This window comes from Eubalaena glacialis, chromosome 1 (assembly GCF_028564815.1).
Source record: "Eubalaena glacialis isolate mEubGla1 chromosome 1, mEubGla1.1.hap2.+ XY, whole genome shotgun sequence".
NCBI classification, from domain to species: Eukaryota; Metazoa; Chordata; class Mammalia; order Artiodactyla; family Balaenidae; genus Eubalaena; species Eubalaena glacialis.
Window position 1 is genome coordinate 47022055 of NC_083716.1, and position 27494 is coordinate 47049548.

The 27494-nt window shown below is 51.5% G+C and overlaps 1 protein-coding gene across 2 annotated transcripts in view; it reads right to left on the minus strand.

Moving 5' to 3' along the window:
• The window catches only part of CXCL12 (C-X-C motif chemokine ligand 12), a 28267-nt gene extending 1475 nt beyond the window's left edge, over window positions 1-26792 (minus strand). The window contains exons 1-4 of one of the 2 annotated variants that reach the window (XM_061177363.1): window positions 26651-26791; window positions 22504-22621; window positions 20210-20296; window positions 14451-14910 (exon numbers count right to left, since the gene is read on the minus strand). In XM_061177363.1, coding sequence (XP_061033346.1) covers window positions 14895-14910; window positions 20210-20296; window positions 22504-22621; window positions 26651-26711 — 282 coding nt within the window. In that variant the 5' untranslated portion in view covers window positions 26712-26791 and the 3' untranslated portion in view covers window positions 14451-14894. Of the gene's footprint in view, window positions 1-14450; window positions 14911-20209; window positions 20297-22503; window positions 22622-26650 lie in introns of those variants that run through there. The other variant, XM_061177300.1, reaches the window with a different exon arrangement.
• Window positions 26793-27494: the final 702 nt, after the last annotated feature.

The following is a 27494-nucleotide window of genomic DNA, read 5'->3' on the forward strand; positions in this document are numbered from 1 at the left end:
ATAATATATTCGATTTTTCCTAACGCTTCAGCCTGTAGTCTTGGGGACTTACAGTGTTCCATATGAAACTTGCCATGTGATTTTGTTTTTAATAAAATGAATACTATAGTTTATGTTAATGTATTAACATACATTACAAATGTAACCACATGAAAGTTTTCAGAGAAATATTAACTTACCACATTATTCAAATTATGTCAATTTGACCAATGTAAAACCCTCAGGGCATGTAAGCAACAGCAACGAAAAAGGTACTGCTTTGTAAATAGTTAACAGGAGACAGTTTTGCTGCCTTCCTTCTTGGGATAGTAGGTCAGGCTTTGGCTAAAGAGAAGGTAAACAAACCTGGACTTGGCTGTGTGACAGGAGAAAACTTCCAGAGAGACAAGACCGAAGAATGCCAGCTGCCCGCAGAGGCTGTCCTATCAGGGACGGCTGGGGCGCGGTGTGGAGGAGAGTGCCTGGTGGAGCTGGCAGCCAGGGGGAGGACAGACCACAGACACAGACACGTGAGCAAGGGAGTGAAGATGATGTGGAGATCTGTGCGTTGTGAGGGAAACAGGGTAGAGCAGAAATGGTTATCAGGGAGGCATCTTGGTGGAAGATGGCTGGGCATCTGGGAAGAGGCTTGGGCAAAGGAAAGATGCATTTGAGGACCCTGGTGAGATGGTGTGATTGAGGATGGGGAAGGGAAGTGGGGCTGCAGAGGGGAGCTGTGGGAATTTCTTGGAGGGTTTCAAATAAAGGATGTTAAGATCCACGCAGAGCATTTTTATTTAGTGCCTACAATGAATTCACACTTTCTTGAGCACACAGGGAACCCCAAAGCAAGGTGAGGCTGATCTTTCTTCTCCAGAATCTAACACATTGCTACCTTTGAGATACTTTTCATTCTTCTGTGAGGAAAGACACTGAATCCAAAATCCTAAAAGGCTCGAGACCATTACAAAGGCTCTCTTCACATTGTTTAAAATTAAATGTTTAATATTATTTTGTAAATTATGTTTTCCTTCCATCCATTTCCATTTTTGCTTGGTTTTTCCCTCCAGGCTCTTCTTAAATCGCTGCATCTCTTTTCTCACCATGGATGACGCCCACCGGCCACATCCAGGGAATCAGGTAGCCTCTTTTGTTTCTCTTTCTGGATGCTGGGAAGTGCAAAGGTCCGAAAACATGCTTTCTCTTCTCCTAAGCATTGGGGGCATACCCAAAGAGTCACAAATCAGGCTGGAGTTACTCCCAAAGGCTGGCAGCAGCTCCCTGACTCATTCAGTTTGGGTTTGGCTGGGTCCCTGAGATGGGAGGTCTCATAAGTGTCTTTAATTCCAGCCACAATTCCAAGCCCTAACCTGCCAAAGGTGCCTTCTTCTGTCTTTAGTTTCACTTTGATAGTGAATTGTGTGAGCATGTGAGCGAAAACAGTGGGGAAGTTGCATTTAGTTGCTGGAAACTTCACAAGTTTGTTCCACTTTGATCTGATTCCTGTAAAACAGCCCACGGTGTGTGTTGGGAGAAGAGATGCAAGTCATTTCCAAGCTGCCTTGGACATTCTGTATATGTTTCTAAGCAACCTCTGGGTGGAGACCCGTTTGAGCGGTGGGTGGCTTAGGTTGAGGGGACGAGGTGGAGGACTCTTGTCTGTCTGTCTTATTTTACTTGGAAACCATTTTTAATTAAAAAAAAGTTTTTGCATAGGAGGCCATCTGGCTGCTCTGAGAAAGGATCTGTAACACTGGCATGAGGTGGTGCTGGGGTCCCCTGGCAGGACAGCTGGTGAAATGAAATTGCTGAAGCTGGAACAGTTGGGAGTGAAGGATGAAAGTCGGGAATTTGAACTCCCAAGAATACATACGTTCAACACTGTGGAGATCTGTGGTTTGTGAACCCTCAGCAAAATTAAGAAATGGTAAAATCCAGATAAAAGAATTTCAGTTCACAGACAAAGGAGCAAAAATGCTTTTCAAACCACATCCTCATTAGCAGACTTACAATCAGATGTGCCATGTGTGCTGAAATGTCACAGGGATGGGCAACTCTAAGGAGCTTCTGGGTCCAGCCCAGGGCACAGTTGTCCCAACGCTTCCAGAGCTGCGGGTCAGGGAGCTGCAGCTGGTGGCAATTACATAACCTCAGTTGTTTGTTTAAATATTTTCTTCAGCAAGTAATTAAAATTTCTTGCAATGAGTGAGCGGTGGACCCAAGATGGAGACTTAGGAGCTGGAAATTTCCATGAAATTGGGCAGAGCTGGTGACTCTTGATGATGGACCCAGGGGAACAGGGCCCAAAGCCCTGGATGAGTGGGAAATCTTGGAGAAGGGCTGAGCTAGGAGCTGGGGTCCCTGAGGATGGGGTGAGACTACAGACAGACAGCAGCATGGGGATGAGGAAGGGAAGGGAAGCAACAGGCTGAGCCCAGGGTGGGTGGACTGGGGGCCTGTGTACCCTAAGGCCAAGGACAGAGCCTAATCACATGAATCTGAAAAGATTCCTGAATCCTGGCTTCATGAGAAGTCCTGCCCTGGGTACTTCAAACAGCCCAGGCCACCCCAGGAGGAGCCCACTGGGAGACAGCCCTAGGGAAAAAGCTGAAGGGGGGGTGTTGGGCTTTAACCCTTTATCCCAGCCTGGTCTCCAGCAAAGGAACAACCTCAACACAGACAGCTGAGGGGATGAACATCACCAAGAGCCCCTGGCACTTCATAAAGATATGGGTTTGATTACAAATGGAGGACATAGGAGGCAGCCCTGAAGAATGAAAGAGCCTCATGTTGGCAGCTTTGAGGGGCAAAGCCAGGGAGGGGAACCCCAGCTCAGCACTGCACTCCCTGGAACCCAACATATCAAGCTGCAAAGCCCCCATGGCTAGCCTTCAAACCCCCACCATGCAGAGATGGGATGGATCTGGTCCGCATCTGCTACTAATCCTGCGTGGCCCTGAGCAAGTCACTCCCTTTCTCCCAGGTTGAATGAGGTCGCAGATCTAGAGCAGCCAGCGCTGTGTGGCACATAATCAGTACGTGGGGAACATTAGCGGGCGTCATTTTTGTCCTTATTATTCCTGTTATTCTTTATCAGCCTCTACCTTGGCTCCCTCCATGCCACCTGCTCAGGGCAAGGTCTAACTCCCCCCCTTTTCCAACCCAAGAATGCATTTCTTTCAGCCACACTCCTGAGCCCATGGCTGCGCGTGGCTGGGGGCACGTCAGTCAACAGGGTCACGTCCAGGAGACACTTCTGCATACGTTGCATGTGCAGACCCCATGAGAGTCGCAATCACGTCACCCCTCTATCCCAGGGCAGCTCCCAGCTAAGTGGATGGTGAAGGAGTGTCCACTGCCTTTTAGGCTCAGAGTGACCCCTCCCCACCCCAGCACCTCCCTTTCATCCCTCCACGGCTGATGGTTACTTCTGAGACACACAGGAAGGAGGACTAACAGGTGATACAGATGGTGCAATGACACATGTGGAGACTCAAGCTTCTGTTACTTTTACACACATGGCTTGGGAAAGTGCTTAACTTGACTTTCCTGACATGCAAAATAGGAACACCATCTCCCTTGCAATGAGCACCCATTCGTGTGTGTTGTGCGCCGGGCACAAGGAAGATGCAATGAATGCAACGTTGGTACCTTCCCTGCACTCAGGCGCCTGCCCTGCCCGCCTCCAGAGCAATCCAGAGCTGTCCCTTCTCCCCTCTCTGTGAGCTCCAGATGAGGAACCACAGACAAGGAGACCAGGGCTCAGGGAGGTACAGAGGCTTCCCTGGGTCCCCAGTGTGGTCTGGGACAGGTGGGCATTGACTGTGGGTCCAGTGACTCTTCAAAAGCTCTGTGGATTCTGGTGTCACCTCTTCCTGGGCCAGCCGCCCTATCTTGTACCTGGCCTCTGGGGAGAATGAGAAGCCCAAGGCTGGGCCAGGGATTCAGATACCCCAGAAAGCAGCTCTGGTTTGGGTGAGCAGAGGAGATGAGGACCAGGGGAGGAAGTGGGACAGGGACCTGAGGCATGTTCAGGCTTTCCTGAAGGGAAGGGAGGAGAAAGAGGGGAAAGAGGGCTGGGAGAAGCAGGCATGAGCTTAGCGGAGTCCACAAACTCATTCATCCTTTGATAAGGCGGCCATATAATTTATCATTCAAACTAGGACATTCTGAGAGAGAAAGGGCACTCTTAGTGATTTTGTTGGGACAATAGGCAGACACTGGGACTGTTTGGACACATCCGGGGCCAGGATCACTCCATTTTTAAGGACACTGAAAGGGCATCTTAACAGCATCACTGATACTCTTTATTGCCCAGGGGACTACTCCCTCTGGCTTCGCTCTTTGGGAATCTTGAGGTTCAGGCCCTCCCCTCTCTGGGACCCAGGTTCCAGGCCCTTGCTCCTTGGGCTTCCCGAGTACAGACCAGGCTTGGGGAGGTCAGTTGGGGTCCCCTTTGGAACTGGACTCCCTGGAAAGGCATAATGATGGGGATCTGGCTCCTGCCCTCCTGCCACTTGAGAACATGGGCCAGGAAAGTACCCTGTGGGTTAGATCTGATTTTGCTATTCTAGAGAAGCCTACAGCTCTTTAGGAAAGAAAGAAAAAAAAAGTAGCCATTTGATGCATACTGTAATTATTACTGCATCCTCATTTTAGAAACATAAGAATTTTTTTAACTCATTAAATCAAGGAAATCTAGTGCTATCCTCTAACTTCTTTCCTTCTACTCAGGGAGGGTGAGACACATTCATCACTGGGTTGTATGTACACAAGACCAGTACACTTTTGACCACTGTCTACAATAAAAATTGCATTTGATGTTATGAAACATACACACACACATACCCACACAAGTGTGAATTGTTCTTCCCTTTAGTAAGTGTGACATATGCCCATATTTTCCAATTTATTCTCTTCTTTTCTATTCAGTGCTATTTCATTTTTAAAAATTGCTGCTTCTGACAGGCTATACTGACTTCACAGCCAGAGTTTGCCTAGCATTTCTTCTAAATGGATTCTCATTTGGGGTCTGGAAATACGCTTGGGCCATATAGGGCAGAAGGGATCTGAAACCCGGCAGCCCTTGCCCACCGCCTCTGCCTGGGACTCCGCTTTGCAAACAGCAAGGACGGGTTGTCTGGTGCACTGGAGCCAAAATGCCCAGGATCAGATCTGCCCTCTCCACATCCCAGCTCTGAGACATGAAGGCTCCATGGCCACCCTGGACCTTGGTGCCTGTGTCCATCACACGGGACAGGGCTGGTCTCTCGTGGGATTGTTGGGAGGACAAGAAGACCATGCCTAGAAAGTACTGCTATGGGCCTGGCAGGTACAGCTGCACCAGAAATGTCAGCAGGATGGAAAGCACCTGACCAAGGGGTTTGTTTGTCCCCGCTAGGAACTCTGTCCTGCCCACATAAGGAAACGCGCGGTGAATGCATTAGCCTCTGGTTCCCCTTGGCCTCCTGAGCAGGGGGCAGGCCTTGGCTGGGCAGGTGATCTGTCAGGGGAAGAACTGGAAAGAGCTGGTCCCTCACAGACCTCGTTCCTAGGTGCCAAGGACTCGGCATGGTGCTGGGGGTTCCCACAGTGGCCAGAAGGACAGTCCCCTCCCCCAAAGCTCAGGAATGCTCAGAATGGCTGTTTCCTCACGGCCTACAAGCCTGTGTGACCTGGGCTGATGTTCCCGTGTTCAGGAAAATGCCTGGGAAGAGGCCAGGACAAGGTGAGAGCCTGTGGCTGCATCTGGGGCCTTCTAGGCTGACCGGTCACTCCTCCCCCCGAGCAATTTGTACGGCTGCAGTGCAGTGCTTGGTTGCTGCTCAGGAAAGCTGAGCACAGACCCTGCTGCCACCCACCTTCCTGAGCTCTCGGCCCCTGGCCGGACCTCCTCCCGGGTCTGGCTGCCAGCATCTGCCTTTAGGCCAAGCCAGCAGCATCCAGGTACCTGGAACCCTCCACCTGGGAAGGGCAGTGGGAAAGACCTGGGTACCCCTAGAAATGAGGCAGGGAATCCTGATGGTTATGGAGGTTGGAACCCCTCCAGTCTGTCACTTCCCACTCGTGTCTATTTGTGGTCACACAGCCTCCGTTTCCTGTAGCTGATCCCTGTAGATTGTTCTTTTCTGCTCAGTATTTCTGGAATCATGCTCCTCTAGGGCTCTTGCTGGGTCCTAAGGTCTGGCCAGCCATCCTCTGCCTGTGATGAAGCACCAGCAGCAGAGATCTCATCCCTGGGGACCTGTACTGGCCGTGGCCGTCCTCCCCCTGAGCCCCCGGCTGCAGAGCCCAGGCCAACTGGACCCCAGCCCAGCACTCGCCGCCCCTGTGGTCTGCACAGGGAGTGTGTGCAGATCCCCACAGGCGGGAGGAACACGCAGAAGGAGGGGCCTCTGGGGAAAGGGATGATTCTTTAATCTGGACTCACAGGAAATGAACCACTATAGTTCTTCATGTGATGGGGACTTCAGGGGGAAGGGTCAGGCACAGGGGATTCTAGAGAAGGGTCATGTGTGTGACCACTGACATACAGACAGTAGAGTAAGATGAATTGGATCCAAGTAATGACTTACCAGTGTGACCTTGGGTGCATGAATGAACGCACAACCTTGCGAGCATGGCTATCTTTATTTTAGAGATGAGCAAAGAAAGCATCCAATATGTTAGCATCCTGTTGATTTATCAGGCAGTCATTCAAAAAATATTTCTTTAGTACCTTCTATGTACCAGCCGCAAAGAATAATTAGTGAGTGAAACAGACCAAGCCCCTCTCTTCCTGAGTGGTATTAAAACTCTCCTGTGGGGAAGCAGTCCGCAAGCAAGTAAACAGGGCAGGTGGTGCTGTGGACAGAAAAAAGCAGGATAGGGTGCCAGAGCACATACAGGTGAGGAGCTGCTGTACGGGATGGGGGGTCTGCAAAGGCTTTTCTGACAAGGTGATGGCGATCAGAGACGGAAGGAAGGGAGGGGGTAAACCATGTGTTTTCTAGGCAGAGACCACCAAGTGCAAAGGTCCTCTGCCAGGGGCAGTCCTGGCCTGTTCAAGGGAGAGGAGGCCAGCGTGGCCAGAGTAGAGAGAGGTGACATCAGAGAGATGACAGGGGCCCACAGGTGAAAGCCTCTGTTGGCCACTGGAGGGTCTGAGTAGGGGTGACATCGCCATGCCTGGCCACCCTTGCTGCTGTTGAGAGGACACTGCAGGACATGACGGTGGGCCAGGTTAGGGGCTAGTGTAAGGATTCAAAGAGGAGATGACTGTGGCTTGGATCAGATGGTAGCATGGTGATTGGGTTCTGGATATATTTTGAAGGTAACTAATTGAGTTTGGTAATGGTTTAGCTGAGGGCTGTAAGATAATACAATAAATCAAAGACAACTAAAAGGTTTTGGCCTGAGCAACTGGAAGAAATGGAGTTGTTATTTGCAGAAATCGGGATGAGCATGTTGGGAGAAACTGGGAATTAGCAGTTTCATTTTGCATATGGTAAATTTCAGAGGAGGAGCTGAGTTTACAAGGTGAGAGTCCAGGAGAGAGATCACTGGTTTCCTTAACCTTCACATGGAGTTCAAGGCCAAGAGAGTGAGTGAGTTCACCTGGTGCTTAAGAAGAGCATCTGAGGACTGAGTCCCGGGGTGTTCCTGTCTGGATGATGTCTGGAGGATGAGAAGGAAGCAGCAAAGAGACACGAGAAGGCATGAAGCCAAAGAAACAGCCAGGAGTGGTCTCCTGAGAGCCAACCAGAAAATGTGTTTCCAGGAGGGTGTTCCACGATGTCCAATGATGCCAAGAGATTGAAGAAGCTGAGGACTGATAACCGACCATTCGATTTCCCAACAGGGCTCAGTGACGCCCTCGACAAAGAGCAGCTCTAGTGGAGTGAGTGGTAGGGTGGGTTCAGGAAGGATAAAAGAGAGAGGAGGAGAGGAGGTGGACATAGGAAATACAGGCAACTATTCTGAGGACTTTTGTGTGATAAGAAACAGAAATACTGTAGAAGTTGTAGGGGGACCTAGGGGTAGAAGATACAGTATAGAGGCTGTTTTTATTTTTGCTTTGTTTTGCTTTCCAAGGGAGCTATCATAGCATGTTGGCATGATGGAGAGAGTGAAAGATTGATGGTGCAGGAGACGGGGGAAGTTAGGAGAGATGTCCTTTTGCAGGTGAGAAGCACTGGGCACCACTCCCAGGTGACAGCAGTGACAGTGGGTACAGGATGGACAGACAGTGGATGAGAGGGGAAGCTCAAGGAAATGCCCTTCTTACCTCTTCCTTTTATTCTGACATAGAAGCCAGACCATCAGCTGGGAGGGTGCAGGGAGAGGGGGATGAAGATTTAAAGAGAGAGGAAAGTGTGGAATCAGCACCCAGGAGAAGGAGGAGCAAATGGAACAGGGAAGTGTGGCAGCACTAAGGACCCACTTCTGGTGAGTGTCAGGAATTTAAACAGACCGGATAACGGGGATGTACTTTTTTCTCTGAGCTCCAGTCAGCTACAGAGGTGCAGGCAGGCGCCCTGTGGACTGAGTTAGATTGAACTGGGGATGGGTCATACAGCAATCCGCAGCTACTCGCTTTCACTGCAAATCCAAGGCTCCTCCCACCCAGCCTCCCAATCCATAAGCACCCCTTGCCACTCTACTCTCCCCCCTCCATCTAGGGCTTCACTCTGCTTTGTTTCTGTTTGGTTTCATGGGCCAAGAGGTAGCTGCAATTCATTTGCTCTAAAATGAGTGTTAACTTCTGGAAACCTAGCAGAACAACCTTCTTGGAATTTGAGATTAGCTCCAGTCCCAGGTAGGAACACCAGGGCTTGGTTGTGGCTTGCCCGGGAAGCTGCTGCTAGGGTCTGTTGATGCCTCACGACTCGAGGACATCAGCTCACATATCAAATGTTTGTTAAACACCCACTATGACAAGCACTCTTCACCGCAGAGCTCCCCCATCCCCAACAAGACATTACAGAGCCTGCAGCCCAGCAGGGGATGCCCTGGGGATGGATGCACTTGAGAGTCCATTGTCCCAGTTTGTTCTCATTGGATACATAAGCTGTGGGTGGACTGCAGCCTCCCCTCCACACATCTGGGGTTGGGCTAGAGCTCTCCACAGGCTGATGGTTCAGCCATCTCACCACCATTTATGTTGGGCAGGTTGGGTTGGTGCTCTTCAGGGAAGGAAGGGCATCTTGGTCCTAAACAGAATCTGTGTACTTTTTTATGGGGAGAGGGGCTTAGGGGAGGCTTCTGGGTCATTTATCAGTCTTAACAGGGTAGCAAGCACAGGGTTGAGGGGTCTTTCCTTGGAGATCAAGCTGAAGCCAGGGACAAACCCCAGAAAAGACCCCTGGGGAGGCTGGGGAGGAGGTAGGGCGGTCTCCAAAATGATTCCTTGTGCAAGTGCGAGCCCATGTCCAGAACCTCATTGTTCCCCACCTGCCTTGCCCCCCATGCCTGTCTAATTGCCTGCAGTGGTGGTTATTTGGGTGTAATTAGCAGAAATCCTCATCCTAGCTCTTGAGAGGGATTTATCTGGAACACACGGAAGCCGAGGGCAGGGAGTGTGGCCGGACGTCCCTGTCCACTTCTCACCTGCATCTAGGGCCTCCTGCTCTCTCACCCCCCTTCTCTCTCTGAATCTGTTTCATCCAGTTGTAGCTCCCTCTACGTCTCTCTCTCTCCAGCTACCCACACTTACGAGAACAAGGCTCTCAGTTGTAGGCACAGAGAAACCCAGAGAACCCGAGGAAGTGTGAATCACAACTCTGCACTCCTGGGGCAGGAAACTGGACCAGGCAGCCAGGGTCAGGTGTCTAAACCATGCAATCAGCTGTACCAAGGGCACCCCTTCATCATGTTTCCCAGCTGTCAGGACCCCATCCGCATGGGGGGCCCAGCCCTTCTCAGCCGCCGTTGTGCAGTTTGTGCCTTATGCAAGGCTGCAGCAGGCGAGTGAGGGGCTGAAATCCAGCTCTCTCTGCCCTCATGCTGGGCTTCCCACGGGAGCTGCGCCCCTGGCAGAATAAGCTCCCATTTCTAACTCACAGCAGGACACCACGTGGGCTCACAAGGGCAGTCCTCATGGGTCAGTAGATACTCCCCTCCCTGGAAATAATCTACTTCTCTCAGGTCTCAGCTTCAGCAGCACTTCTTTTAAGGAGCCCTCGATGGTGCTCTAAGGTTCCCTGACCCCTGGATGCACCCTGACCTACATTACCACGCTTTACGAAAATGCTCACTTAATTGCAAGACAGTCCCCCAGACTACAGGCTCCCTGAAATCAGGGGGCACGCCAGCTTGCTCACCACAGTATCCCTACTACCCATCTAGTACGGGGCTTGGCATGGCAGGTATTGTTGGCTGGCTAAATGAGGGCCATCAGCTGTGTAAAGCATGAAAGGACATGGATTCATTTATTTATTATTATTGTTTTTTAATGCAACATCATTCTGAAGAGTCAACATCATTCTGGGGAATTAACCCAGAGGTTAGGTTGTGAGTTCCTGGTGCTAGGATAGTAGTGGAACATGTTGGGATCAGCACTGCACAGGCACCGGGACACCTACAAGACCCAACCAACAGACTTTTCCCCACCTGTCGGCTAAGCGGGTGAAGCTCAACTTTTAAGATCACTTCGAGCTCCAGCTGGTATCAGAGCTTTGCTGAGGGTCTAAGCAGAGGCAGGCAGGATCTTATCCCAACGCTCTTGACCCCGGAGAGCAGTGGGGTGAGAGAGAGTGAGCAAAATGGCTTCCACACACAGGATCCCAGTCTAATCCTCACAACTCTCGGTGATTCTAAGCTCCAGCATTATATGGGGAGAATGAGAGTCAGGCAAGGGTCTCAAATCACACAGTGAGCAGAGAGAAGGCCAGGATTCAAGCACTGGCCTGCTAATCCTCACTGCCACGCCTGTCCTAGGACGCCGCGCTGCCTCTTGACGTGGTCTCTCTAATCCTTCCTTCTCCCTCCAGTTAAGCTGCAACTTGGTAACCACATTGCAGTCACCCTAGAAATACCCGGGATGTACTGAGCACAGGGGTGACGTGGTCACATCTGGGCATGTGGGCAAGAGGGTCTGGAGGACAGAACAATCTGGATTTAGGCATTTTGGGGCTTTCGTGCTGGCCTCTCCTTTCCAGCATGGTTGACTGGATCAGAGAGAATGTGGTGGAAAGTGTGAAAGGCTGACCGACCTCTGTGAGGACAGAACCCTGTCTGTTGGGCTCAGCCCCTGTCCCCAGTATTCAGGACACTGTTGGCTGAACCAGCATCTGGCTTCCAGCAGAGGCCCCGGTGCAGGACAGAAAATACTAAAGCTGCTGGGTGTTGGGCCATGCCTTCGGGGACGGGGCCTCTGTTGCCTTCTACTAAGCCTGAGAAGTACAGAGTGGAAGTTTCCTTCCCCACGGCTGACAGGCAATCACCCAGGACCTTGCACAAAACTATCCCTTCTGGAGTAGCAGGCTGGCTCGCTTTTAAGAAGGGATTCCAGCAAAACCAAGGACATTCAGAGAAAAGGGAGAGCCTTTCCCCCTGCTAAGGACACAGACTAGGAGATGCAAGTCTGCCCCCAGAATTCTTGCCTATGATGAGTATGATTACAATGGCCTGTTTTTCACTGACTATTGCAGCTAGAATTACATAACCCCTCCGTGTTGGGTCTGAGGAAGAAAAACCAAGTCTGGAGAGTTCCAAATGGTAACACTAATTTCAAACCATTGGCTGCTACATTTGAGTACATGTCTTTATTAGGAAAATTATAAGTGCATATACATCTTTTCATTGATATGACTTCAAAGTAGAAATTGTTGTTTCTCAAAAGGACTTGTTACTTGTTAAAAAAAAAAAAAGCACACTGCATAGAGAAAGCTGCCTTCTCCTGGACCATTTTCACATTATGTGGGAGATGCAATTTAAACAATACAAAATACAGTATTTATCACATTTAACACTGAACCCATCACTGCTCAGAGACTGAGAGTCCAGCGAGGTTGCAGAATAACAGCCTATGGGATTTTTCAACTTGACAATGTCAGTGGTCTCCTTAGGGGACTTGAAGGTTTCCAGGGAACATTTCCCAGGGATGGGAAATTTCCCAGGGAATATGTGTAGAGAGATCAGGACCCCACAGTTCTCATCCAGCTACAAAAGGATGCACCACCGGGAAAGGTGATGAACTACCAGTGAGAGATCCCATAGTGATAACACCAGGGGGCAGTCAGAAAAGGAAGGTCAAATCGGATCCAGTGAAAAGGCTTAGAAGTTCTCTGGACTTCACACAGTGGGGGCTGCAACCTTTTGCTACTCAGGCCCTCTGCTCAAAGCTGGCCCTCCTTTCTCTGGAGGATAGGCAGATAAGCAGAGGGTCCTTCGTGTGTCTCGCTGGGGTCTCAGCACCTGGCCGGAGTGGGACAAAGAACAGTGCAAAACAACACAAGGCACAGATTCGGATTCCAACACACAGCACGTCTGTGAGTTCAGTCCCCCCAAGTCTTCTCTGCCTGGGTCCTGATGCAAAGGCTGGCAGTGGAGGACCACCCTGGAGGTTACATGGAGCCCAAGGGAAGGTCAGGTAGAGGCAGCACTGGACCAGGAGGAACAGCTAGGTGACCCCTAATCAAAGTGATCCACGGAACTTGTATTTTGAAAGCAAAAGGGGATCAGGAGAGCCTTTTCCTTTGCAAATGGACTATTTAAATGCATATTTGCTTTAGCTGGGCAGTCTCCACTTAGGAGCGGATTGCAAGTAGAGGGATTGTCACACAAATCATTTTTCCTGCAGTTTCTCCTCTTATCTATTTTTTCCCCTATAGGGGAGAAACAAAAATTATTCTTAACTGTAGTCAAGATTTGTTTAGGGCCATGTTAATTTTCTTGGAGAAAGAGATTTAATGGTTCCGGTTCATGGGTTCCAGGGGATGATAATTCCAAATTTTCCACGAGATGTTAAAATGTCTTGAATTACTTGGAAAATGACTCTCCCACTGAAAATTCGATCATTTCATGTCTAATTCAGGAGTCCTGTAGTGACAGGTTAACTTCAGAAGAGGGTTTTGAAACCAGCTCTGTATCCCTTATAACTAATAAAGGCCCCTCCATACTCTTGTTTGCAATATAACAAAGCTGGTTTGAGGATGTGAATTTTTGTTTGGTTGATGGATTTGCGTCTATTTGCGTGAAGATCTAATTTAAAGGCATATTTATGAAAATGCCTAACACATGTTACTGATAACCCAAAGATTATTAAATCTGAGAACACCTACAATTCAAGATTATTTTACAAGAATATACTTTCTGCATGTTATTTACATCATCCTGTCAATTGATACATTTCCTTGTTTTGACCTTCTTTTTTTCTACTTTCTTAATTAAAAAAAACTTAAACAGAGGGGAAAAGTATTAGTGAGACCAAATGAAAAACAAGACAAGCCAAAACCCCTCAAGTGCCTACCTTTTCAGAAAGTGAGATTTTTAAACTGTTTAATGCAACTCTACAAACTGCTCTCAGTAAAGGGAAACACCCTAAATGTCAGGATTTTTAAGCTACTTTCCCAACCAGCCCATTCTTTTCTAAGAGGAATGCCCTGCTGGACGTCCTGTAAGTACAAGATGACAGCGGCAGCAGAGAAGGTCCAGGGGCCACTGTGCAAAGTTAAGAGATGATGGGATCATCAAATGGTGAAAAAAATGAGGTTAGATTTTAATTGGGAAGGAATCTTCATGTCCAGGATTGATTATTTTATGGATTGGGCTTTCAAAACCAAAAAAAAGTTGAAAATTCTTTTCTTGTTATTCCCCAAACAATGCTGACACCATGAAGACAAAACTCTCTGTAGTTCTGAGGTACCAACAATTATAGACGCCTTGAGAAGGTCATACTGCTGCAAACCGAATTCCCTTGGGCTCTGTTGATCCAACATGGGTTTGTGATCATGGGGAAAACAAGGTTCCATCCAAAAGGATCACAGCCCTAATCAGAAACCTGGTCAAAGGCCCCAAGGGGCATCTCCTCACTCTCAGGCTTTGCATTTGAGGAACTGACAGTGCATGCACAGAGGACATTGGCTTTGAACAAAAACACAGGATTGGACAATGGACAATATCCCAAACAAGCCACAGATGTGCACAGTGCTTTCAGGACCGGGTAACACGAGACATTTTGATTTACTTCTTGGTGCCCAGTTTAAAGTAAAGCTTTGCTCTTGAGAGAGTCCTTTTCCTGGGTCATGGAGACAGTCTTGGATACACATGATGATGGATGAGAGAGAGAATGATGAGAAGGACGTGATGGGATGTAGAGGAGAGCTTGGGATGAGGGGTGAATCTCACCCTACCCTGGCCTCACACTCCTGCCTGCCTCAGCTCAGGGAAGCCCTGCGGTACTTGCCAAAGAGGCAGAACCCTGCTCTCACCCTGAGGAAGGGTGAGGCTCCTGCCTGGCCCCCCAGAACCTCTCCCCCCCCACCCCCCGCCCCTGCACAGGGCAGCCTTCACTAAGGTCTGCCCACGCTGACTGGTGCTGACACCTCCTGGTGGCTCTCCAGCCTGGACATGGTGATGTGGGCAAGGCTCCCTCGGTCTGGGGTTCCAGCCTGCACAGCTCAGAAACCTCTGGCTAGATAAGCGGTTCCGTGGGAAGGATATTATAACAAAGCAGGTAAAAGAATGGCCTTAATCTAAGTTCCTATCTGTCGCCAGTGACACTGGATAATCAGACTAAATGAGAAGTAAACGCCATATATTTTGCTACATAATCAAATGGTGAAGTAAGGCAAACTGTGCAAGACAAGGCCCTTGGAAATGCATTCAGGCCTGCCTGGGTGCAGGGGAGTGGCTACAGACCCTTCCTAACACTGATTTCAGACCTGGGCTCCTACTGTAAGGTTTCCTCAGGCGTCTGACCCAACCTGCGCCTCTCACATCTTGAACCTCCTGTTAACAAGAACAGAGGGAGACACCATTAAGGCGGGTTCCTGCAGTGGCCGGGCCGCACACCTGAGACGCTGAGCCCCGCTCCAGCCGGGGACACACCCCTGATTTCCAAATCTCTGCGGTGCTTCTGCCTTCCGAGACCCTGAGCAGGGGGACTGAAGTGAGAGAGACAGCATGGCAGAAGCGAAGGATAGATGGAAGGCGGGAAGCGGAGAGGGCAGGTGGGCACAGCAAGCACAGGGCGGATGGACGAACAAGGGCACGGAGATGGCATGGCACAGTGGTCACAAGGCAGGACGAAGTGCGATGCCTTAGCCCAGCATAGACATTAAGCCCCAGGACCTCTGGGCTGGCGCGGCGGAGTGGCCCCGGAGCTAGGCGCCCAGGCAGCCGGCACTGGGACCGCGCATGCGCACCCGGTGGCAGCCGCGCCAGCGCTGCCTAGTCAGTTTCAACCCACAACGGAATGGAGGTCCAGCTCTTCGGCTCTTCCACGGCGACCCTGCCTTCAGCGGGGCTGAGGCCCGCTGGTCAGATACAGTGAGGCCCCAGGGCCAGTGGAGTCATATAAGGACAGACAGGGGCTTGCCTATGTTTTTTAGTGGGGGTCCAACCCTCTGAGTCCCCGCAGCCCCGGCTCCCCCAGGAGAGGTGGCAGATGCTGTCTCCCTGGGCACTGCAGAAAGCAGTTTGTGAGCTATTGCTTACCTCAGGGAAGCAATAGCTTGACCCACGGTTGCTACAGGGCAAACAGCTCTCCCAGAACAGACCTGTCACCCTCTCTGGCACAGAAAGGTACTGCTCCTGCGGTGTGAAAAAGGGAGCGTGGAGTCACAGGTCTGACCCTCTGCAGGTGCTTTTGTAAGAGTAGCGCTACCCTGGCCAAGGTCCTGCAGACCACAACTGCTGCTGGCTTCCACGGAAAGGACTGCAGCGCTGGGTAGCCCAGCAGCCATCCAGAGGCCTTCGGAGGCACCACAGGCAGGATGAGGTAAGTGGGCAACCCACACGCTCGGGAGCAGGACTGCCATCCCTGTTGCTGGCAAGAGGGCCACAGGCTGGGGGAGTTAGCCAGGTACAAGGGATGGCAGTGGGAAGTAAAAGTCTTTGGCTACAGTGCCCTAGGGGGACACTTCTCCAGTGAGGAAAAGTAATGGCTGTAATTCCTTATGCTGTAATTAAAAGGAGCGCACTAAAGCGTGAGGGGGACACAGCGCTCTGTGACCTGGGTGACAGGCAAGGACCTTGGGTTTCTTCTCCTGAAATCCATGTTCTCCATCCTTCAACCATGTCGTCTTTCTGGATCCATGTACTGAAATTATGACCAGGGGTCTGGGGTACAGGGTGAGTGTGTGTCCCTGTGTGACAGGGGGATGGGGAGAAGAGTAGATATTCAAGGTTTCCCTTTTCAAAGCACTACTGAAGTCAGGGCCTTGCTCTCCCCTGTGATCCCCCTCCTTCCAGCCCAAATTAGAGAGACTTGGCAAGAAAGCTCAGCCATGAATCTGTGTGTGTGTGTGTGTTGAGGTCGGGGTGGTGAGTGAGGACTGAGGCGGCTGAGTCCCAGAACCTAATCACTTGGGGTCACGCAGAAGGGGGAAGGGGATAGGCTAGGAGTCCCCAGAGCTACAGGCCCTTCACACACCTCCTCTGCATCAGGGACCCGTTTAAAGAATCTACAAAGTAAATTGCCCTGCAAAGAGGCTCCCTGAGAAGCATTTCCACAACTGCCCTCTGGAAATGCAGAGCTGTCAGCCATTCTCCCCACACGGTCTGAAGAAACCCACCCAAGCTCGGAGGTAAAGCCGCTCATACAGCCCCAGGCTCAGGGAGGGAGCGGCCAGAAAAGTCCTACCCCAGGTGGCAGAGTGGTGGAGAGCCAGGCAACAGGCATTTGGGGAAAGGAGTCAGTTATCGCCTGCAAATGGCATGGCCACAGCCAGCTCTGCCCCGCAAAGGCAGTGATGCCACCAGCAGTGGCAGATGAGAGGGTATCAGGCACGTGGCCCTTGCTGAGTGAGATGGCGGCTGCTGGGCCAGCAGACCGCTCTGTGCACAGGCCAGGTGGCCACACGCTGGCCTCAGACGGGAACGCAGCTTGTAAGAGTGGGGAGCTGTGTGAGCTCTGAGCGCTCGTGATCATGGGCCTTGCGAGAGAGGGAGCGGAGGGCAGGGTGGAGGCTCATCAGCCCAGGGTGATGCTGGAGAGAGACCCTGGGCCATTCTAGATGGAGCCCTGGGCCATTCCGGAGTCCCAGGCTGTTCTAGATAGAGGCCTGAGCACACAGGCTCCGTGTCACAGACTCCAACCCCGGTCTTTGTACAACTACTTTCTTCTTAACTTAGCAGACCAGGAAAGGCCCTAAAAAGCACATAAATACAGGACCCGGGGTGGCCACAGTGGCGGCAAAGTGCTGCTCCCCCATGGAAGTCTGAGCGCCCGCCCGGGAGGCAGGGGCTGTGCCCTGGAGGAGGGTTAGGGCAGATTTACAAAGCGCCGGGAGACACAAGAGCAGAGCGCACTGTGGTCCTTCTCGAGGTGGCAGATAACTAGTTTTTCCTTTTCTGAGCAGCCTTTCTCTTCTTCTGTCGCTTCTTTTTTCCTATCTTTTCTTTTTTCCCCACTTTTTCTTCTCTGCGCCCCCTTAGATAAAATTAGTAGAACCATTAATAACGTTGAAATAAACAGGAGTCTTTCTCAGTCTGCACAATATTTAAAAGTGGCCCGTGTATTTGTTTAACCCTGTCTTTAGTCTCAGGCCTGGAGGCCCGTGGGCAAAGCACTGTCTGTCAGTACTTCATTAAAATAAATTAGACATTTTCCCCAATTCAAAAAAATGTTAGATGGGCTTCCAGAACACAGATACCCGTGAACTGGTTATAGCAGTTGGCCATTTGCCAACTTGCCCCTGGTTCCCTCTCTTGCCTGAGGCTTCTAACAGGGATGAGGACTTGATATCCCAAAGGGTGGGAAGGCACGCCCAGGGCCAGGCCGGACTGGTCTTCTGTCTCACCCCAACCTGCTCTCCTAGGGCTTCTTTACATCTCAATGCAGGGCTGAACTCTCTGCTTTATCTTTAAAATCTCTGCATTTCAAATCGAATAAGCTTTGGAGGTTGGAGGCCCAAGGTTCAGATGGCCATCCAGGAGAAGAGAAAGAAGGCAGCCTGATCCCACCTTCTCCTTTCTGGATGCCTGTGCACACCCCCTGGGAATGACTGGGATTGTTCTGGAGAGCAAGGGAGAGAGCTGGTTAGCAGAATTTTATTAGAGCAACTTTATTAGAGCAATCGGCTCCTGACTGTCACATTAAAATGATTCAAGCTGAATGGTATTTAATGATTTATGGGGTAAGGCCACCTGTTCCTGAGAAAGCTTGATATTAGCCATGGGCTGGAATTATGGGATTTTTACATGGGAAAACGTGAAAGCTGGATATTATGAGGATTGAGTCTCTGGAGATTACATGGGGATGTTAGGAGAACCGAGGAGCAGTAAGAAGGGGAAAAGGAATTAGTGAGTCAAATATTATTCTTCAGAAAACTAGCCCTACTGCTTCTACTGGGTTTAAAAAAAAAAAAGACATAAAAACTTGAGCTGCAGATCTAATCTGCTCCTGAGCAAGGCCCATGTGCTGTCACTTGCATGTGAACTCGGCAGGAGGGATGCAAGGCACCTGACCAGCAGGCCAGCTTCTCTGAATAAATTCCAGAAATGTGTGTGAGCCCCATGTCTGACAACTAATGGACTTTATCTCAGGTAAATAAATTCCCACATACAGTAGGAGGTTTATACCATGAAACAATGAGCATTTTATTGCTAGTGCATATAATGTCACATTTGATACAATTTTAGTACAAGTGAAAAAATACACTGTGGGTAACATTAAAAAGCTGCAGTCACACTTATATATCATATATATTTCTTTACAAATCGCCAGTAGTTTACGGTAATAGAGAAATGTAACCTACTGACATTCATATGGCTCCACTTCAAATATAGGAATTGTTTGACTATAAATATATTCTGAAATACATTTGTTTACTAAAGTAATGTTTAAAAAATTGTGCACGAAAATATATATAAAAAAATGCCTTGCAAAAAGTTACAAATACCACCAGGCCCATCTGTGGATCACATTTATGCAGGGGATTTCATCTTGCCAACATTTCTGATTGGAACCTGAAACCATCTTGTGGCTTCAGGAGGAGGGGTTAGTGGCAAGAGGCTCATTGATTCATCTATTTTTTCACTTCTGATTTCAGAAACCTCAGAGTTTGTAGAGCCTCCATGGCATACATAGGTTTCAGAGGCAATCACAGAAACCAAATTCCTCAAAGCAAGCTCTCAGATTGAAAACTGCATTTGATTCTGCAAAGACCGTCTTTCGTGGGAAGGAGGAGACATGATCTCATACCCCCAGCAGAGGGCCAGCCCCGTTCTGGAGGAGGCCAGAGAAGGATCTCACAGAGGGCCTGCAGAGGAGGGGCGGGCAAAGGGAAGAGGGGGCCACAGGGTGGGAGCCCCTGCGGTCACCCTCCTCCAGCTGGGTGCGTACAGAAATGAGAAGCAGAAGCGAGATGAAAGCATATTCCGGGAGGCAGGGAGAGGCCGGGAGTGACCCGGAGAGGGTCTCTGAGCACAGTCCCCAGTGATGGCGGTTCTACATGGAGCCCACCCATCCAATCACTGAGCTTGAAAGAGGAGGTGAAGGTAGTGGCCGCTGCCTAGCACTGGTCAGCATGTGGGTTGTCATTTCAGGAGGGGTACCCCCTGCAGGAGTTGCCCACAGTCTTCCTCCGAGCCTCAGCGTCTGGAGGAAGGATGCTTATCTGAGCTCCCTGCTTGGCCATCACCTGGCTGTGCTCAGACCCCCCCGGGGGAGAAAAGGAGAATCTCCAAAACAAACCAAATACAAAGCTTGAAGTAATCATCGATTTAAAAAAGGGTAATGAGAATGATGATGATTGTGATGATGACGAGGGAACCGACTGGTGGGAAATGCTATTGGGATGATACAATTTCTTAGAAAAACCCCAGTTATAAAACAGCCAATGTGAAAGGTACGGGGCACAGATGAACACATGCTGCGATATTGTACCGTAGGCTATAAATGCAGTTGTCTACATGCTGGACAAACCTCTCGCCTGTGCCCAGGTCAATGCGCTGCCCCCCAGGCACACCTGGTCCTCACCATTCAGGCCTTCCTCCCCCACACACCTTTGCCCTTTCATCTCATATGGGTTTAGCTTTCCTCAAGTGGATCTAGTGGAAAGTCCTTTTTGGTTGTTGTGCTTACTTGTTTAAAGCTTTCTCCAGGTATTCCTGAATCCACTTCAATTTCGGGTCGATGCACACTTGTCTATTGTTGTTCTTCAGCCTTGCCCTGCCAAAACAGAAGAGGCGACAGTGTGCAGCTGATCGTTAGGGAACATGGCTGTGACCTGGACATCTGCTCATCCGACACCCAGGTTAGGACCCAACTGTAGCGGAGTGCCCCGCTTGTTAGGCTCAGGCTCGGGAGGAACCCCAGGTGTGCTGGGGAGACAGTGCTAGCCGTGCTGCAAGTTTTACCCCAGAGACACTGGGGAGTGAAGAAAAGTCTTTAAGGAGTCCAGGGAGAATTCACACAGGGAACATTTGAGTTGGCTTTTGAAGGATAAGTAGGAGCTGGGCAAGTGAAGTAAAGGGGGAAGGAAAAGCAAGAGCAAATAGCCCAAAGGGGTGACAGTGCAGAGAGGATGTGAGGAACTTGGGAGACAGGACACTCAAGAAGCCCGCGGCCAGATGTAAGGGGCAAAGCAGTGGGGCTTCATCTGCAATTTTGTTTATGACGGGAACTTGTGGGGTGGCAGAAGCAGATTTTTCTTTTGATGGACCATCTTGATAGTACATGGAAGACAGACTTAAGAATAAGCCTAGAGGCAGGAGACCTACAAAGAGGTACCGCATAGTCTGGGGGATGGGGAGAGGTGAGAGTACAGTGGGGGGAGGGGCAGTGTGGGGCGGGGTGGGGGGGGAGGGGGGGAGGGCAGGGGAGAGGTAGGGTAGGTAGTTTGCCAGAAAATGGTTTCCAGAGAGATTTTACAAGTTCACTGAATGTTCATGGTCTCATTTGTTCTTTGAAAGTTCGTACTGCACCTTCCTCCCAATTCTCACATTCACCCAGAGCCTCCCTCCCTGAAGACTCCTGGAAGAGGACCTGGACTTATCTCTGGATCCCTCTCCATAAAGCCCCTGGGTACCAGGTAATCTCAAGCAGCCGGAGGACACCACCGCCCAGCCACTTGGGGTCTAGGAGGACCCGTGCGGCCAGCACGGAGGCTCGTGGACACCAGGAGTCGTCACACAGCCTGCCTGTTGAGTCAACGAGCTGTGCAGAGGGCCTGGCTCAGAGCAAGGCGGATCCAGGTCCAATTCTGGGGATTGCTGTTTATTAATGTGTTTGCCCCGAAAGACCTGAGGATTCTGTCTGGCTTCTTCAACCTCGAGGCAAGGGAACCCACAGAGTCTGCACCGCAAAGTGGGCCCATCCTCGCTGAATTCATTATCTGATTAAATACTTCTCAAAAGAGAGTATTTTATTACAAGCACAGAAAATGAAAAAAAAAAAAATTCGTCTTCTAGTGCCCTAAAGCATATTGTAAATGACAAACACATTCAAGGCAGCAAAGGCTAGAGAAAAAGAAAAGTCAAACCTAAAACCAGTTGGTGTCGGGTGGAAAGTCGTCAGGTGGGTGTAGCTTTTGCTCTAACTGCTGTGTCCCCGTCCTGCTTTTAGTGCTGGGACTTTTCAGGAGGTGAGCTCTGCCCAGGAGACCCCGAGCCTCAACTCCCTGACATCTAGACACACGGCCAAGCTCGCTGTGAGCGAGCATGGGGACACACGGGCCCTGGAGGGCTGAGCAATGGACGGCCACGTGTGGCTTTCTTTCTGGGCTTGGCTCAGCCTCCTGCTCTCCAGGAGAGATCTTAGTGTCTCATGTATGTGTGATTTTGGTATGTCTCATTTCCCACATGGATGAAATCAAATGTTAGCAGCTGCCGTCAACACCAGCAAAACTAAAACCTTGTGTGTTGGCTTTCAGAAAATGCAGTTAAGTAAGCTGGTAATTTTGAGTTTCACCGAACAGTTTAACGATGACTTCAACTGAATTTGAGTCTTGTGAGTTTGTGCTATGTGATAAAGGATTAAATTAGGGCACCAAAGCCCTGAAATTGGCAGAACTATTACCAGCAAGGGGCTGGCTAATTTACTGTACTTCAGCAGAAAGAAACTTTGGTGAATCCCATGTTTCTCCAGTCTAAGGGTGCATCTGAATGTGCTCCCATCTCTTGCACTAAAGGGAGGAAGCTTGGAAAGAAGAGGCAAGGGCCCTCTGTGAGTGAGCACAGCACCAAGGGTTAGGGCACCAACGGTAAGAGCAGCTTTTGAAACCCCTGCCTGGTGGTACTGTCAGCTGCCTCTAATTATGCCAGGTTCGAGCCTGGACACTTGGCATGTGTCATTTCTCTAGCTTTAACAAGTCTGCGAATTAGGTGTTACTATGCCCATCAAATGTAACATCCCTGGAGGATGATGTTCAGACTTACACGATCTGAAGGGCACAATTCGGAGTGTTGAGGATTTTGAGATGCTTGACATTGGCTCTGGCGACATGGCTCTCAAAGAATCGGCAAGGGCATCTGTAGCTCAGGCTGACCGGTTTCCCTAGAGAGGTAATGAGAACAAAGCAGCTTGTTATTATCCTGCCAGGCCTTGGGGATACAAGTTTGTCTGAGTCTGCGGCCGAGTGATCAGATGGTGGAATGAGGGTAGGATGGGGAACGATGGGAGGAGTCATGGGTGCATCCTGGCAGAGACCTTTTCCTTGGGCAGCACAGGGAGCTCTGAGTGGGCTGAGGCTCAGCTTCTACAGGGCAAGAGGCCAGAAGAACCTGAGGAGAGCTGGACCCTAGGAGGGTAGGGAAGCTAAAATCGGAAGGCCCCTGCTCGGGTGTCTCAAGATAAAGATTAATGTCCTGTGACATTAATCACAGGAGAAAACTGTTTCAGTCCAAGGTACTGAGGTTCCTAGTTATCCTTTGCAAAATAAACTCCTCCAGGGCCAACTGAGAAAGACTTCCCGATTCAGGGAACAGGGAGGGGGAAGAAGGAGGCTCCAGGCTCGCTCTCTCCCAGGAGCTACTGCAGCTGCCCTGGGAATGCTCCCCTCCCCCACCTGCAGTCTTCTCTGTCCTCACATTTACCTTAAGCCAAGGCAACCACAAAAGAATCCCACTGGCTTCCTACCTGGGTGTCCCCAGAGGGCAGGCAAGGGCCCATCTTTTCCCCTGCACTTCCAGGGCTGGAGGCAAACGTGGCTTTCATTGCCTGTGCAGGGATGCTCCAGCCTCCTGGGTTGTATTACATCTTTGTTTGCCAGTTCACCAATTTGCAAAATGCCATAAATGACACTCATTAGTGTAAATTAGCAAAGAGCTCCTGCAGAACCCACAGCTCACCCTGGAAGTCTAGAATTGCAAGCCCCGGGGGGTGGGGGGTGGGTACTGACATTTGTGTGTGTGTGTGTGTGTGTGTGTGTGCGCGTGCGTGCGCGCGTGTATGTGTGCGCGCGTGTATGTGTACGCGTTTTCTGCAGATTTTATCCAAGCCCTACTTAATACCCCAAATTATTTGAATTTGTGGATCTTTTCATCAGGGATTAAATGTATGTCTGAGAATATTTAGTCCACAGATTAAAAAAAAAGTTTGCCTGTTTACAGAGCTCCCAGAGGCCTCCTGGTGGTTCTTAAGTTCCATATTTGGGGCAAGAGAGCTGGGGAAGCTTGTGAGTGAGGGACTTAATTTTTTTTCTAAAGGCTGAATTCCGTCGAGAGGTGGCATGGCCAACAAGTCAGGGGGAAAGCAGACCACCTGGCCCCCCAAGACCAAACTCGACTCCCTGAAAACCAGGAAGAAGAAAGCCTGGCTTCAAGGCTCTCAGTGACTCGTGGCACTGGAGAGCCTGGAGCAGGCTTCAGGTTTACACCTGGGCTAAGTCCAGAAAGTCGCTGCTGGGGCCTGGCTTTTAGCAAGTGCACCGGGTCCCTGCAGAAGTCTGTATGGCCCTGTAACCAGATCACCTGGGAAAGTGGCCTGCAGCTGGGGGCTGGGTGGCCAGGGTAAAGGAAGAGCCAAAGTCTCCCCTCCGAGTGTCCTGCCTCCAGGTTCCCCTGAAATTCTCAGGGGTCCTTCAGAGCTGAGCAGAACCGGCATGTGGGGCCCACTGGTGAGGCAGGACTGGTCCCAACCCCAGAGCAGCAAACTGGAAGGTGCACAGTATGACAGCTGCTGGGGGCAGCGCTGTGCAAGATGGGGGCTGCTCCTCCCCTGTGTCCCTGAGATGCTGTTCTGAGTCCATTAGCTAAGCAGTGGCGATCAGGCCAGAAATCAGAGCCCGTTCTGAGCTCAGAACACAAGCTTTCTCTTTTTCTCCTCTCCCCTCTCCACCTCCTGGGATTATCCATTTCCTTCCAAGGCAATTTTTATTCCTGCTCCCAGGACCCAGTTGCCTGCCTGTCAAGTGGAGAATTTCAACAGGTTTTTTAAAGTGACAGAGCCCCAAGTGTTCTTACCAAGAGAGCTAGGTGCTGTGTCCACCTGGTGACCTTCCTGCCAGCTTTTTGTCAATATTACTAACCTTTCCAACTGTTTTGCATATGGGTCCGTGTACAGGCAAGAGGCCTGACTGGTCCAGATGTTACGCAGGGTTCGGGGGAACTTGGCTTCTGGTGAACTTGGCTCCGCTCCGGAGCAGTCCTTCCACTCTAATGCAGAGACAAGAGCCCCCAAGCCAGCCCCTCCAGCCAGGCCTGGGAATGGGGCCCACCCTGGCTTTAACCCCTAGAAGCGCAGGGCAGCCGGGGGCCCAGCTGCTTCGCTGAGGTTAGCCAATGGAGGGAGGGCATGAGCCAGAGTCAGAGCCTGAACAAGGGGACCCAGCATGGGTACACAGGCTCCAGGTGGTCAAAAAGTGCATTCTGGCCTATGCGTGCAAGGAGAGCCCGACCAAGCGGGAGCCCAGGACCCTGACTTGGCCACTTGGCTGCCAAGAGGGCAACTCAGATGGGCAAGCAACCAACCCTTCCCAGAGTCAGGAGGAGTCTGTGGATGAGGCCCCCACTCCTTCTGTGCTCCCCCCAGGTCAGCTGTGCCCAGGACTCAAGGACCTGGGTCCTTGCATTCTAGGCACTTCTGCAGTTCCCCAGGGCAGGGGGCAGCTAGAAGAAGCACCATTTCCTCCCACAGCTGGATGATGACACCTCTACTCTCACCAAACCACTGAATTGTTAATACCCAAACCAGAGTGTGCCCCATGACCTGGGTTGGGGGTGTCAGTGTCAGTGTAAAGACACAGGCTAGGTTACTTTTTCAGCTTACAGAAAAATTGTGAATTCCCTTTGGTGCCAGTCTCTCTGCAGCTCTGACCAGCAACTTGCTACACTTTTAAAGAACACTTCCCAGGTGGTCAGCCACCAGCCAGCGAGAATGCAGCAGTGGTCTTCAGCCGGCACCTAGCAGACTGCTCCAGGGCCTGGGGCCCTGCACAGACCTCAGCTGCACCAAGCACAGTGTCCTTCAACCCTTTGCGGGATTTGTTGGAAACTTCGCAGCCAAGAAAGCTCAGCATGGCCTGACCATGCTGACATGGTTTGTTTTGTGTGTTCAGAGGCAACAGTTTATTTTGGTTTGCAGCAGTGGTGTCCTGTAACAGGACAGTGAGATTTCGCTTAAGCCTCAAAAGGAAAAAAGCTCTCTCCCTCTCACAGTGAAACGGTACACCGCCTTTCCCCACCGCCTAAAGCCTTGGCGATTGAACTTTGCTGCAGCGCTCACTCCGAGATAGAGTAGTGCTCGCCCGTCTGGCGACAAAGGCGCCAGCCTGCAAGTGTGTTTTGGGGGCTGGGCAGGCGCATGCATGACCCGGATCGCCCCTGGGCCTCTCCTGGGTGACCCCAGGAAGAGGCAGGGAAGGCACTGTCTGGATGCGCTTCCAGCTTCGCCGCGTCGCTGCGGACCGCGTTGCGGTACAGAAGCGCAGCCAGGCGTTCGCCGCAAACCCGACAGCTGCTCGGAACGATAATACTGCGAGGGACGCCTCGCAGCTGCACCCGATCGCATTGCCACCACAAGCAAGTCGCGATGCCAAACAGGCTTTGCAAAGCGCTCTCTCCAACAGGAACCGCAGATCGCCTTGGCGCGGGCCGGGGCAGAGCAGCCGTGGCCCCGCACGGAGCCAGGAGCCCATTCTACTCTGGAAACCGAGCTGGGCCGCGGGAAGGCACTAGCTGGGAGGTGGATGGTCAAGGGCCAGGGACCCGCGGCTCCCGACTCGGCTCCACACCTCCGCGCCCTCCCGCGCCGGCTCCGAAAGCGCCCTGGGCGCGCTCGCACCCAGTTATCCTGCCCGACCTCGCTCTGCAGCCCGCCAGAGGTCTGGCGGCAGCTCACGCGTCCCGGAACCCGAGCTCGGCAGCGGAGTGCGAGCCTCAGCGCGGGGGTCGCTACGCTGGGGACCTCAAACGCCGCACGCCGAGGGAGCGCGCCCCGCGAGGTGGGCTGCCTCGATCTCCCGGGTGCAAAGCGGCGCGGATTAGGTTCGCTCGGGACGGCGCGGGCCGGGGCAGAGGAGCCGTGGCCCCGCACGGAGTCAGGAGCCTGGCGCCTGCCCACGCCTCCGTCTCCGGACGCACTCACCGTCGCTGAGGCACAGCGCAGCCAGCACGAGGGCCAGCACAGCGACGATCTTGGCATCCATGGCAAGAGCGGGCGGCGGGCGGACGGAGGCAGGACGCGGAGGGGATGCGACTGCGGAGAGTGAAAGTGCGGCAGCAGGAGGCGCGCGCCCAGCACTTTAGAGGCGAAAGCGGGGCGGGGTGGGGCGGGGCGGGCGCGCGGCAAGGGGCGGGCCTGGAGCCGAATTCTGCCGGCGGCCCAGGGCTCTGACCAGAGTCCCCTCCCACGCGGCCGCTCCCCCTGTCCCCTCTCTCCCACCGCTGCTCAGCGCCCGGGATGCTCCTGGGACTGCGGTGCGCCCCAGCCTTTGACCTCTCGGTTGCGCTGGGCCCTGCTTTGTAGGCCTAACCTGCACCGAGGAAGCCAGCCGCTCAGTGAGGGTCGCGGATAGGACTGGTTACTGCTCCCATTATGCAGATGGAAAGATTGAGCCCCAGAGGCGGGAACAGAATGAGAACCAAGGAAAAACAAACAGGTCGGTCCTAGAGGTGAGGACCAGCTAGGCCAGCGGCGTCCCGGGTAGCTAAGAGGGTCCTTTTTGGGGAGTGTAGGACCTGGAGGTGACCACCGGCTTCAGCTCGCTGCTCAGCGGCGGGGAAAGCTGGGACTAAGGGAAACAGACTAGTCTTTGCAGTCAGAGCGACTCCGATTCCAAGCCAAAGCTATAACTTATTAGCCGAGCCTCAGTTTCCTCAACTGTGAAATTGAAGTTCTAAAATAGAGTGCTCTGCCACCAAAAGGAAATAATGGCAGTTCGCCCCGGAGGCTCTTAGTAAACGTGAATTTACTTAGCCCTTTGCACCTC